The sequence below is a fragment of the Cydia splendana genome, chromosome 13, assembly GCF_910591565.1.
Source record: "Cydia splendana chromosome 13, ilCydSple1.2, whole genome shotgun sequence".
Taxonomy (NCBI): domain Eukaryota; kingdom Metazoa; phylum Arthropoda; class Insecta; order Lepidoptera; family Tortricidae; genus Cydia; species Cydia splendana.
In genome coordinates this window covers 5777007-5792542 of record NC_085972.1, presented here as the reverse complement: position 1 = coordinate 5792542, position 15536 = coordinate 5777007, and the positions used below count along the sequence as shown (strand labels likewise).

General features: G+C 36.3%; 1 protein-coding gene across 1 annotated transcript in view; it reads right to left on the bottom strand.

Moving 5' to 3' along the window:
* Positions 1-15193, bottom strand: part of LOC134796362 (putative inorganic phosphate cotransporter) — a 92496-nt gene extending 77303 nt beyond the window's left edge. Inside the window, exon 1 of the mRNA XM_063768529.1 lies at positions 14899-15193. Within this exon, the coding sequence (XP_063624599.1) occupies positions 14899-14971 (73 nt within the window). The 5' untranslated portion in view covers positions 14972-15193. The remainder of the gene's footprint in view (positions 1-14898) is intronic.
* Between the last annotated feature and the right edge of the window lie 343 nt (positions 15194-15536).

Sequence of the window (15536 nt, the reverse complement as noted above, 5' to 3'; positions counted from 1 at the left end):
TAGGAAGTGTCCTTTCTGTACGGTAGTACTAATACTTATTTTGTGCTTACTGTCTACTGTTTCGTGGACGTGACGCGTATGTCAGCTACCTTACAGCTTGGCAAAAAAGAGTAGAAATTAAAAAGTGACAACACTGTAGTGTCGTCCCTTTCAAACCAATTTACTTATTATATATATAAGAAATCGGGACGACACTACAGTGTTGCCACTTTTTAATTTCTACTCTTTTTTGCCATACTGTAATAAACTGCAGAAATCTGTATTATATACCTACCGTTGAATTAAAAGCTAAGTTATCAAACTTTATCATGCCAAATAGCTATCGGCTACTTAGATTTGCCAGAAATTTTTAAAAAATATAATCACGTATATACCCGATACTTTTTTGAAATGCCCCTTTAATTATAATTTAATACAATGGCATCAAAGCACTGTATCGCCTAAGTGTTATGTTATGAGGATAGTTTACTTTTTATTTATTTTCTGGGCATAACTTGAATGCAAAATTTAGGGTAATCAAATCATAGAATGATAGCAACTTAACATTGTAAAAAAGCGGCCAAGTGCGAGTCGGATTCGCCCATGAAGGGTTTCGTAGCAGCAAGTAACATAATAAAATTGCGGTTTACGATTTATGACGTATTAAAAAAAACTACTTACTAGATCTCGTTCAAACCAATTTTCGGTGGAAGTTTGTATGATAATGTACATCATATATTTTTTTTAGTTTTATCATTCTCTTATTTTAGGAGTTACAGGGGGGAGGGGGGGGGGCACATTTTACCACTTTGGAAGTGTCTCTCGCGCAAACTATTCAGTTTAGAAAAAATGATATTAGAAACCTCAATATCATTCTTGAAGACCTATCCATAAATACCCCACACGTATGGGTTAGATGAAAAAAAAATTTTGAATTTCAGTTCTAAGTATGGGGAACCCCCAAAATTTATTGTTTTTTTTTTCTATTTATGTGTGAAAATCTTAAAGCGGTTCATAGAATACATCTACTTACCAAGTTTCAACAGTATAGTTCTTATAGTTTCGGAAAAAAGTGGCTGTGACATACGGACGGACAGACAGACAGACAGACAGACATGACATGAGAAATTCAAAAGGGTTCCGTTTTTGGCCATTTGGCTACGGAACCCTAAAAATGAGCGCTGTCTCACCAACAAACTGCATTTTAAGCAGTTTGGCGAGTAACTTTAAAATTGATTATGTATATGTGCCATTGAAAAGAAAAAAAAGTTGATGATGATGAAGTAATCTATTCGTTTCCAACATTGACCTAATCTCTTCCGCCTATCATCTTAACAAGTGTGTCAAAACCTCAAAATGACGGATCAAAAATCTACGCTCAAAAATCAACCATAACATTATGCGGCTTACGGTAGAAATTACAATTGAATTTATTTACAATATCGGGCAGGTCATAACTGTCATAAGCATTAAAGCAATTTATACAATCAGATAGGTATGTAAGTAACATATTTTTATAACATAATATTTTATTGATTGCGTCAGGTAATCTGATATGCCAACTTAAATAATAGAATTACACTAACGATTACTTTTACTTTCATTACTTAATGGCATGTAGAGATTACGTATTCATAATTATTAGAATTACATATTTTATGAGTTGGATACCAATATGGTTATGTTCATAAAGATAAAAAAAGATAAAATAAAAAATGCGTACTGACACAAATATTTGTTCCTGGGTCATGGGTGTTTTCTATGTATATAAGTATGTATTAACGTATATAAGTATGTATATCGTCGCCTAGCACCCATAGTACAAGCTTTGCTTAGTTTGCGGGTAGGTTGATCTGTGTAAGATGTCCCCTGATATTTATTTCATTATTATTTATTTATTATTTGATACTCGCCTCAATCGTATTTCAGCAATATGTACCTATGTTAGCATTAAAAATCAGACGAATTTGGAATAAGGTAATTTCTGTCCTAACTAAAATCTGACGAAATTGGCATTTAGAGAGTAGCACGAAATTAGCCGCCGATATACTATCTGAGTTATGTACACTCTCATTTTAAAACGATATACCTAAGTATAAAATGAAATTTGACGGTAATATGTATACACGTCACATCACATCAACGTCTCGCTATTACGTCATAAACGCAACCATATTAGGTCTTACGGGCACAGATTAAAAATAAAACTTAGGTACATTGATATTTCCTATATGATATGAAACAGGCGCCAAATATGTGCAATTTTATAGACATACGTACACATTTTGATACTGATTGTAAAAAGTAGGAAGAACATTTATTTCATTAATTACGTATGCATAGTACTTAGCTTACAGCAGCTTGCGTAAATACCAAGGTCTTTGACTTTCATGCATTTGTAATAAGATAATTATGAAAATTCATACTATTGTTATATTACTTCTTAACGTACCTACAGTTTATAGTGTGAAGCCACCTTTTATTACTTTAACGAACAAATTTAAAATTGAATGTGAAGTGGCAAAGCTATACTGGGTTATTTTCTTATCTATAAACCGTGTAAGTACCCCGCGGTGGCAGCATGTGTGTTGTCAAAGTGTTGGTCTCACATATACTTAATTAATATTCCTATCTAGTCACCCCCGAGGACTAACTACATCCGGATCCGAACAGGTTTGGAGGAAGGAAAACATAATTAAAAAAACAAACAACGCATTGAAGACTCGAAGGTACCGCCAAGGTTCCTCGCTACCTAAAAGATGAGGATGTTGCAAAAATGTGAGTGTGTCACGCAAAGAAAGAACTCGAGGTTGTATTTGATAGTTGCTGGCATTGCTTCGGTGATATAAATGTTGTTAAAGGTACTTATCGCCTAGTTCATTCGGTCGAGACGATCCTTAGGTCCTTTCCTAACTTAGCAGGTGCGTTACCGACCTAGTATGCAGTATTTCTTCCTTATTCGCATGGATGTCTGGGACCGGAGCGCATCCCCGCATCCGCACCAATCTCAATTCTGACTTCGCACTGATTCCAACCACTTAGGGAAGTCGCTCACACGCGACGATTGTCGCGTTGATTGACAAGCATTTTCGCCACGTGACACGACATATGTCGGTCCAGTTTAGGCGTTAAATAGCACGATCGCTTTTATAATCAAGGCTTCCGACCTCATTGCTCAGAAAGCCGATATTCAAATCGTCGACATATCGTCAGGCTAACATACCTACATTATTTATTACAAATATAGCACCAGATTGTTCCAAATTCACACCAGAGACTATACAGGTCGTAGGAAGATGTCAATTTGCCTCTTGCAATACTAGCAACATCCGTCAGGCGAGCAATCCCGTCGTGTTGGCAACGCTTGATCGCTATCAGGGTTTCTCGGATGTTATCTTGATACTGGGTAACCAAGCGGGAAACCAAACGACCACGACGAACGATCTTTTTCTAGGTAACAGACTTTTTGCCTCATTCTCCAGTTTATTTGTTTGTATTTTCAGAACATTAATCTTTAACAAGAAGAAGGGAACAGCCCCTCAGTTTTTTTTAGGATCCTTTCATCAGATCCTGACTTAATGACAATGGGACCAAAGTTATGGGAGGTAGGAGGAGGAGGGAGGAGGGACCTTAGAAACAACAAATAATTTAAATCATATTTGTCGGGTCAATCGCGAATTGAATTTGCTTCGGAGACGCCATGTCTAAAATTTTCGGTACAAAATAGTCAGCCGTTTTTTGCGGGGGAGGGGCACATCAAATGTATAGGTACGTCATGTCAGATAAACGTCAGTCCATACATATGGTTGACATGTGGTTGACCATTGGCCGCCTATTTTCGACAGAGGGGAACGCCTGTTAATGGCGGCTCCATTGTTAATTACTCCGAGTGAATTTGTTTACCTTTATAAATTTAAAACGTCATCGTTAACGTCGGAAATAAAAAAAATCGAGGTACAACCGATAAAACACAGTATGATTCTGAAAATCGAAATGATAACGCGAATGTTTTAAATGTTATAAATAATTTAAAAATCAGTTCTGCCGACTTCGAGCGATCGAGTAACATAGAAAACGAAATCCCAAAGATTTAAGACCCTCCTCTTTTTTAAAATCGTATAGAAAAACCATAAGAAATTACTTGAGTTGGTACCTACAATAGTCGAAATCTACACAATCACTTGCCTAACCATACCCAAAATTAAAACTGCTTTGTATGTCAACAAGACCACATACCTACACCTACACCCATTACATAACAAGCATAATAAACCAATGTAAGCAGATACAAAACAATCAGAGTAGGTACAGTCACCTGAAATAATATATTACACAAGTAAGGCCGCAAAAATATCTAACACGATCTTATTTTTAGGGCCATAAGAACGTGTCACATATTTTTGCGGCCTTCGAAGAGTAACATATTATTGCAGGTGTACATATTCCAACTCCCAAAAAGGCATCTACGAGGTCGAACTTTCATACATTGCACTTAATGCTGTGCACGTGGTCTTTTTTGTACCAAATTCTGCCAATCAGACCAGTTTTTATGTACCAAATTTTGGCATGTCAATCCTGCATGGTAAAAAACGTAAATGCGAATCGTAATTATGGTGCCCATCCTTTTACAACAGAGTGCAGCGAACCGGTTCGAACGGCAATTTCGATGATTTGTATCACCAGAGAAATGCAAATAATAAAGACAATTCATACATTCAATTCACCTATCCCGACTGGCACCCAAAATTATAATGCTCGTGTAAGCGTGCGAGTCTACCATGTGTCTACCACGGTGTCCTCAGTGCCCCGCAAGCGTGTGACTGTGTGAGTAATACGACGACGGAGTCCGTTCCCATTCAATACATAATTGTGTCCATGCAACTGTATATTTTGTGGCGTCACGTTAGTGAGCCATGGGCGTAGGCAGGTAGGAGCAGCCCTGGAGCTCAAATTTTACATACAATGTATGCCCCTCTGCCCCTCCCCTAGGCCTCCGGCGATATCAACTTGCAACCTAGTTCACTGGCCCTTGTAGTGAGCTGGTGCATGTATTTGGCGTCATAGCCCCCACTTAACGGTACAACGCCATCGTCATCTAAAATAATGTAAACAAATGCGACATTGTATGAAGATTGAGAGTGCTTATTACTTACACGTCTCTTGTGTCACAGACTCATTACATTTGCACACTATCCACGTGTTCACCCTTGACACAATTTTCCACGTTTTTGAATAGTAAACAATCTAATTATTTTCTCATGTTGGTATTACTTGAGTTTCGCAAGCTCTGTTATCGAATCGATTGTGTCGGTGAATCGATAAAATTACGTGAAATTAAATTTCGTAAGCACGTGAGTGCGTGATTTTAGAAAATACTGGCAGGTGACAATGTTATCGGTTGCAGTTTTTTTGAAATAGAACAATTGACATTTCAAAAGCAGCTGTGGAAAAGTAACCTGACCGCGTAACGCCATCCAGCTAGCCAAACAAAACATTTTAAACAAAAGGCAGTTATATGTTAACTACCTACGTAAGTAGGTACAATTCTCACAAAAAAACAATCATAAAATAAAAGTATTCGGATCAATTTAAAATTCATCCCGACGTTTCGAATCCTTATGGGGCCCACTGATTACCAGTTCGCCGGACGATATCAGCCTGTCAGTTGAACGCAAAATTTGACAGCTCCGAACAATTGACAGGCTGATATCGTCCGGCGAACTGGTAACTGTGGGCCCCTTTACAGTGTTCGTGCACTTCGTGGAGTCAACGGGAGGCGAAGGAGCATGCTGAAAATTAATTCTACGAAAAAATCTAATTTGATTTGCCAGCTTCTATGAATTTAGATTTTTTTTATAGGGTCTGTCATGTCATGACATAATGACTAATAAGAACGAAAATGATAACCCTATACTTTTACCTCTTGGTTCGAATATTAATGACATTTTGCAGGTAGGTAAAAGCGTAGTTTTACTAACAGTTTTTGTTTACTAAATATTGCAAGTTTTTTGCAAAACGCGAGGTCCCAGTTCAGGGCGAATAACTGCGTGCCTCCTCAAGCACGGAAACCGTAATTTAGACCTTAGTTTATGCCTAGTTCATTACATCTCAAGGGTAGTTATAATTTCATCAGATAAACACTATATTGTAAAGTCCTTTGTAAATGGTTTCTGACTATGTTTAAATGAGCTACCGTCATCGCTAAATGATCTATTGTTCGAAAAGTTAAGTAGGGTTGCCGTACGTCAGTATTTTTCCTGACATGTCAGGATTTTTGGACATTGGTCAGGATTGCGACCGGACTTGGCGTTTTTTAAAAAAACCTCAAACAACTGCTAGAATCTAGCTAGAAATTTGACAAAGGAAAAAGAAGGATAGACATAGACAGTAGCTACAGTAAATCGCGTTAAGGAGGAGAGAGAGGAGGAGGAGATTTAGAGAGTAGGGGGGGTGGCGTTCGTTTAGAAAATGACCATCCACTATCCTGAACTGCGAGTGACGTAGCTCTCCAGTGACGGAGGCCCGACTGAACGGACTTGAGGGCTTAGTCACTTTTTCTTTAGTATACGAGTATGACATCTATTTCAGTTTAAAGTTTGTAACTTAGGGTCGGTTGCACCAAACTGTTCGTTTCGTTAAAGAGTTCGCTAAATTATTATGTATGGAAAGTTTCATAGTAAAGCGCCGGGGCGCGCCGTCTGACGTTGATCAGTCTGTCAAATGTGGTTGGTGCAACTGGCCCTTAGTGTGACTTAAAAACCAGAAATCAAAATATTTGAAAAAATTATATGATTGTTATTATCCAAATTTTGAGGGTAATATCCGAATTTTTGTCATGCCACTATTTCATATGGCAACCCTAGGTGATTACTAATATGTACTGACTAACAATGTTCACATGATTTGCACCTCATAGTAATTTATAACATGTTTATTTCGCACTAAATTATACCACACGGTAAGTACCCGTTTGTGTTTAGCATAGAAACGTTTTTTCTATTGGTCGCTTTTAAAATTTATTGTGGACGATAAAAATGTGAATGGATCTCCACGATAAATTATATAGGTAGCCATTGAATAGGTATCATTTACAGAAGTTTTTGTCGATCGATCATCTTTTTAACGAGGAATTGTGTCTGTGTCGCGGATCACCACCCCATACTAAATTAATTTTGTATCAAGCAGAAACGTCTGCAAACTATTAATTTAATATGATGGGGTTGCCCATTGTTACTCGTGAATTACTAATATAATATGACTTGGAACTCCGGTAGCGGTTTAAGAAGTGTAACACTATCGGTAGATGTTGCTAGGGAGCCATCCTAAAGGCCCATATGGTGAAAATATTTGCTGCCCTTGGTTAAGGTATAGACTGGGCTATAGATAAACCATTGGGTCCACCAAATACAGTAAATTTTTCCGCTTCTGAATTTATTCTAAGCTTAAGAATAAAGTGACGTCACAGTCAAGTCACCTATCTACTTTTTTTTAGTTCTATCTGATTTATGAAATGAAAATTGTGTCAAAAAATGACTGATTTCTACGTTTTTCTAATAATTTTTTGGTGTTTTATTTCGTGCATAGTGTACAATTATTTAAGTATTTTAAATAAGTACAGGCAACAATTACTAAAATCGTGTTTGAATCCCCGGTGTAGGTACTTATTTATTTTAATTACATGTTGTAAAATATATGTTTAGACACCAAAAAAAAATTGATTACTGCAGTATTTCTAATGTTCGTTACAATACCTACCATTAAATAGGTATTTAATACCTCTAGAATTTTAACGAAACATTAAAATACATTGAATAAAAACTAAGTAGAGGTACCTACTTATTTTTCGATAGGTAAAATTAAAAAAGTATTCTGCAAAGTAAGCCTCAAAGGTTCTCTCACAAGTCAATACTATAAGAATACTACCAAATCATGATTATTTGAAACAATTTTGTTTATCAGGAAGTACTTCAATTAAATCCAAATAAGAGATACAGTAAGCTGCATCTTAGGAAAGTGAGTGACATAAAGATTTACGAAAGTGCGCATTAAGATAAAAGAAAGCCTTTGTACATACCTACATTATAAAAATATGTAAATAACCCTATCTAGACGCGCGCGCCTTCCACACCTTGGTGCAAGGTCTAAATTTTAGTTTATTTCCTATTGTATTTTCCTAAATCCTACAATATAACTTGACATTTGAATTTGAGAGCAATAGTGTAAATATAAATAGTTACTTATTTGTTTTACAAGGGGACAAGGTTGTTGTTTAACCTCTCGTGCTAATATTGATATTTAACTAATAGACCGGGGGATAGTGACACATTTTACTGGGTCATTTGTACCAGTATGGCGGTTCGTCAGGGGTCTAAGTACGTAATGAAGGAAAGAAAAATGATGGTCATAGCGCTGGTACCGGCGGCCCAATCGCGTGGGCGTTAGTTGAACGTGTCGGATAAAATACGAGTGTCGAACGATTTGTTCCACAAAAATCCTCGTATTTTCCGATAGTCCATAAAAAAGAAGTAGGCGGTAGCGTAATGCCATACTTCTCCAGTGTGACTTACAGCCCGCCATACTGAGGCGAACACATTAATTTAAAAGAAAACAATTCAATCATTTGTGCCAAGCTAATTTTTGCACAGGTGATCATCGTCGTTTTTTTTTTGATAAACGATTTGTACCAGTATTGCATTAAAATTTTTGGAGAGTATTTGATAAAATGTGACCGTTATTATAATTGCCATACTTATAGTAGGAGGAAAAAGTGCTGCCATACTTGAAAAACTTATTTAATCGCTTCGTTTCAAAAATACGACTATACAATACGTAAAATAATGTTTTACAGCATGGCATCATCATATTCTGTTTGTTTGGATACAATTATACCTAAAAAAAAATATTCCAGATTATAACTACGGGGCGGACGACTGTGAGACTTAAGCCAAGACTTAAAATAAAAAAAAAAATTTTGACGATTTGTACCAGTATGGCATTTGGATTTTTGGAAATTATATGATGCAATGTGACCATTATTATATTTGCCATACTTCTAATAGGGGGAAAAAGGGGCACCATACTTGAAATAAAAAATAAAAATTGTACATATTTGCCACCTCCTACAGGTATGGCATTATGAGATTTCCATTTATGATCACACAGAAAGTGTTGAAAAAAAATTTCAAGATGGTACAAATTGTTTAGCAATATAAAAAAAATTAACTCCCTTGCGGCGGTATGGCGGCCATTTGGAACCATCCGAAAAGTATGGCATGGTGATGTCCATGAATGGCTGCTCGACGATGATCACCTGTGCAAAAATTAGCTTGGCACAAATGATTGAATTGTTTTTTTTAAATTAATGTGATCGCCTCAGTATGGTGGGCTGTAAGTCACACCGGAGAAGTATGGCATTACGCTACCGCCTACTTCTTTTTTATGGACTATCGGAAAATACGAGGATTTTTGTGGAACAAATCGTTCGACACTCGTATTTTATCCGACACGTTCGACTAACGCCCACGCGATTGGGCCGCCGGGTGTGTAATGCTTAATATAATTATTAAAAAACTATCATACATTTGTTATAACGCCACTTGATATAATATTGTATGTTATAATGTAATTTTTATTATACGTTTCCTTTATTATATTGAGATTTCATTTAAACTGTCATTGGTATAATGCCTAATGTAATATAATTTTCTAATAGTATATAGACATATTTTATAATGACATTTGTTATATTATATTTTTGTATAACGTAATACTTCATACAATTTTATCAAGTATAAATACATATATTGTATAACATTTTTTGTCATATTTTATTTACTGATAACGTAAAGTTTTACATACTTTTTATAATAGTACGCAGACCTACTGCTTTTGCTAGCTATTTTATTCTAGGGAGGTCGGAGTTCTAACCTAACCTAACCAATTTTTTCACGGTTTTCGTTCTACGGGGGCCGCAGTTCAAACCTAACCTAAACCACTTTTTTTCCTAGAGTATTTTATTCTACGGAGGGTCAAAGTTCTAACCTAACCTAACCCTCCTTTTGTTCGGTAGTTATTCGTTTATGCGGAGTCGCAGTTCCAACCTAACCTAACCCATTTATGTTATGCAACTATTATGCCACATAAATAATTACGTGATGTCACTTGTTATAACAAATAATATGCTTTAGAGTATGTAATAATTATGGCAATGTATATTAGACGAAGTGTAAATATACCTTATGACCATTATACCAATAATAACATTATGTATACCGTTAATTAGGTATCACGGTAGTATGCCATTTATTACGTTATTCAAAATAACGATATATCAAACTATAATATATGAAAAGTAATTATAACAAATGTAATGCACCCTGGGCCGCCGGTACCAGCGCTATGACCATAATTTTTATTTCCTTCATTACGCACTTAGACCCCTGACGAACCGCCATACTGGTACAAATGACCCAGTAAAATGTGTCACTATCTCCCGGTCTATAACCTGTCCAATTGCTTGGTCCAATGTGCATTGCGTCTTTGCGCCTCACTATCTCACCGAGCAAAATGTGAGACGCAAACACAAATTGGACAAAGAAATTGGTCAGGTGGAATACCACCTTAACTGAGAGTTCCAAATGAAAAAAAAAGAACTCAACTCTGGGTCTCGTACCTACTCTCGTAGGATAAATAAGATAGGCTAGGCCCCATAGGAGGTAGGATCCTATAGAAATACGCGTGCCTCCGTGAGGGACAAAAACGCAATGCGACGCTATAATTGGTTGAATTTATTAGTTGCCCACCATAATCCATACTAAATTTACGGTGGGGAATAAAAACAATGTGAGACTGTGACAAGGACAAATGTGACTTTCGCTGCTACTCCTACTGAAAGATACATAAGACTACTTCCTTCCACCCCTCATGCCTGATCCAGTTATATGAGTTATATACCTACTAGATCCATGCTAGGCCCGAAGACACGCTGAGTATAACTCGTGAAACGACCCACAAATTCAATTAACTAGACCACATGAGTCACTTACCTAATAGTTTTAAAATGGCATAAACTATCAAACCTAATAAGATTGCTCTAATAATTCACGGAATGGATTTAGATCGACATGATACGGACGGCCAGATGACCTCAGGCATTGACCTTACGCAGTTTTTCTCGTTAAAGTGCGTGGTGCACGCTATACTGAGACCTATTTTTAGACAGACGAAAATTACTCTATATATGAGCTAAAACATACTAGGTATAAGTATGTGGAAAACTAATCAACCTAGGTTTCACGGAGTGGCACAAGACCTATCATAGCAACGGTTAATGTCATAGGAAAAAATATTCCGCCACCTTTTAAACATGTAAAAGGTAAAATTAATCAATTTACAACTTAAAAACTTTTCCGTTTTTAAATATACATTGGTATTTTAGTTTGCAATGTAGGTATTTCAAATGATTTAAAAACGCGAAAACACGACTGAAACACTAGATTTATTTATTTACATTTTTCCATCAATTCGTTTTGTTTTCAACAACTTAACTAATTTTCTGACACGTTAGAAAGTGTTTCTTTGGCCTTATGTTTGACTGACTTGATGACTGGTAGAAAATGTTTAGAGGTATTAAATCCTCCCTTGTATTTTTTATTATTATAGACTAACATACAGGATGAATCATCCACTTTACAATTGTGGTCTTAGTTTAGCCTGAGAACATCACTACTTATCATTAAAATTTAACGCATGTTATAAATTATCTTATAGGTATCTTTTCTATTAATTACGTAGAAAAAACTATTGTGACATAGAAACAAAATGTCAAACTAAAACGATATCAGATCTACAATGATCGATGACACCAAAGATTGCGTATCTCATCTTTCAAGATCATTTTACCGACTATTGACAAGTTATCTCTGACTGATACAGATTGCGAAACTGTCAAGCAGGTGAACGGTGAACATAAGTGAATGACGTATGATTTGTAACGCAATTGACAAACTAGCGCTAAAGCCGAACCACGCAACATTTTTATGCCAAGTGCATACATAGACAAGTATGTGGTATGGCGCTCTTATTTAAGTATATAATGTATGGGGTCTATGGGGTATATAATACATGCATATCCTATAAGGTTATGGGTATGGGTATATGTAAACATTGTCTGTGCCAAGTCGATATAAACATAGTGTAGTCAAGAGTCTACAAAGGTTGTAAAAATATGAAAGGCTCCAGGATTTTTGCAGAATGATGTTGATGGTGTATTGAGCTGCATTCCCATTTGTCCCCCCGCCACGATCCTACGGTACATCAGGCGGGACAAATGGGAATGATTTATATGAAAACACCTATCTGGGGGTTTTCAGGAAGATGGTACCATTTAGGTACTTTATTTCGAAAAACCTCAACTTTTGGGTTAGGTTTATAGTTTATATAGTTAGTACTATTGAATGAGACAAGGAAATTTTTTGTGTCAGTTTTGTAACGGTCCATACAAAATGTATGTGAAAATGTGTTACTTTTTTCTTTTTAAATAGATAGTCCTCGTGATTCTGAGTAGAAATAACCCAAAAGTTGATGGATTTAAAAAAAAAGTAAATGGTACACTTTTAAGTGAAAGCACCTATCTGTGCCCGACAGGTGGGCTGTTGATAAGTTTTGATTGACCTAATCTTTAAAAAAATGTTTGCAGTTGCGTCTAAATGCCACCAATGTTTACTTACATATTAAATTTTTTATTGTCGCGGCATTAAGAGTGCATGCAGACATATACCTATTTTTCCTTCTCTTACAGCCATGAGGGAGTTTACAGACAGACATTAGGCAGTACAGTAGGGACTCCCTACTGCAGGGGCGTATTTACCTTAGGGCGGTATATGCCGGCTGGATTGCATTTTGTTTTTCTTCCTCGACTTCTGGGGCGGCGAAACGTTTAGGCCCGGGGCGCCAAATTTCAAAATACGCCCCTGCCCTACTGTACTGTCTAATGTCTGTCTGTAAACTCCCTCATGGGAGAAAGGTCACGTTATTATAACGAAAGTTATCATTCATCAGCTGAATATCGGTACCAGAGGGTCTACCTACCGCAAAACACGAAAATCTAAATTTCGTTATCTGCCTATCAGTCTTACATATTCGAGAGATAGAGAGGCAGATAACGAAATTTTGATTTACGGGTTTCGCGGTAGGCCGTCTGTTATTTAGTTTAGATCAACGGCTGGTCGGTTAGGGGCTATTCATAAATTACGTCATTTCAAATTAGGGGGGGTCTGGACATCGGATGATGGTAGCATGACGTAGGAGGAAACGGGGCCATTCGAAGCATGATTTTTGGATGATTTTAGGGGAGGGGCGGTCAAAAATCGTCAAAAATCGATGACGTAATTTATGAACAGCCCCTTACCATACAGTATTTCTGAAACAGTTATGACCACCTTTTAATAAAAAGTCTGCTTTTATTTAAGTAGTAACAATTCGAGATATCGCAGATTTAACAAAATTTATTTAACTCCGCTCATTATGAATAGCAAAATTGAACATTACAGTTCGTCAATGACCAGTGGACCACTTCATTAATTCGTTTTTTTTAAACGTTTGGAATAAGGCTTATTCTTGGATGTCTCTTAACTCTAATCTCCAGGACTAAGCAGGACACCTCACTGCGTACGTGACCTAATTACTCTTAACAATGAGAGATTACATTGTGTATATGATAACCGGATGAGTTTATTAAGACTGAGACACAAAATGTGTATTTTGCCATTTTAGCAATCTGTAGCACTTGAACACTCCTGCGGCACACAAGCGTACGAGGCAGCATCTGATGATAACCTATGGGTGCTTGCAATACTGGAACTGAACGTAAATATTCGAGTTATATTAGCAGAAATCATTCCCACTAAGTGTATGGTCCAGCCTTCAGATCAGATTCAAGCGTGTGAGTCGCGGTACATCAACAATGGCAATCAATCGTTCGTCTCAAAATAACCAAACTATTAAATGAAAACATATATTTGAGCATTGTCTTACAGATTATATCTACAAGCAGATTGAAATAAGAAGAATGGTCTGGACTAATGACCGAACATGGTTTAAAGAAAAAGAAAAAAATCTAAAATCTTCATGTCTATGCCATTGGTAATATTTAAAAAAAAAAGGTTAAATGAGGGCTACGGTCAAATAACCATACAGCCAAAAAGGTTAATGAATTGAATAAGATTCTTGTATTTTTATTCTGACTCATGTTATTGAAGCCCCCCTATATATTCGTAGTCGTAAATTCTATTCAGCGTTTGTGATTGCCAGACATCACGCTAGCTTTTTAGGGAGCATAGCAATAATTAAGTATTAATACCTATCTATGACTCATGTAGGTATATCCTCAGTACTTGAGGTTAACGGTTGGCGAGGTTTTGCGAATATTTATTTCACTAATGATATGCATCGTTAATTTTCCATCAAGGCTTATTTCTTATAAGAAGCGAAATTTTGACGATACTCGTGTTTGCTATAAAGAGGTATTTAAATTCATTCGTCCGTTTTATTAATTAATTTTGTAATTGTCATTGTTTTCAGATTTTAATGGTTGTTTTCTGATTTCTCATAATGTTTTGCATTAAAATAAATAATTTATTAATATATAAATAATTAAAATCAATCCAATCAATTTTATTCAATATTCATTCGAATTTGTTAATAATTGTTGAAATTATATCTTTACAATGTATGGCCCTAAATCTGAATTTCAATTTTGGTATACGAACCTACGTAACTTGCGTATGCATATCGCATTGTGCAATCTGAATTTAAAATTATTATTTTAAAGTTTTTTTTTAATTCCCTCAAAACAGGTAGTCGTGTAAGTTAACGTTTATGCTAGGTAAAAAAAAAAGGAACCTATGTTGAAAAACTTACGTGGTGTATCCGAAACATCATCCATAATCGCCAGCTTGCTCGGCCTCTTATCATCTTCCGGCTTCAAACCCATTTTCACTGCAAAATTAAATAAAAAAAAAACTAAACTTAAAAACCGCGCACTTTTCAAATTTCGAACTACAACGCGCGCTCCATACAGGCTGTTCTATTTTTGACCTATATTTTTTATTGGTAGCTGAACCATTTAGTCAGTTAGTTTTTGTTTACGTTTTTTTCCGCGCGTATTGTGAAGTCGTTCGGCCGTGTTGCGGCGTACTTCGCCCGCGAAGGTAGTACGGTCGACTGTCGCGGTACAATGGACAAGAGGTGGTTTTAACTGAGCCGGCTCGACAATTGCACGTGCGAGTATGACAAGTGGATCAACATTTGTCACCTACACACTCTACTTATCACGTCTACCTACAAATTAGAAAATTGTACGGACCTGCTATTGATAACATTGGCGCATGATACTTACGCAATATTTAAAGTACATTTTTTTTTATTCCGCTGATAAAAAAGCGGAAAAATATGTATTGTATTATTTTGGAATTAACATATATACTTAGTTTTTCAGTTGTTTATACTTAAATTATTATAAGTGTTTAACAGATGCGTAAGCCATCATAGGTATAAGT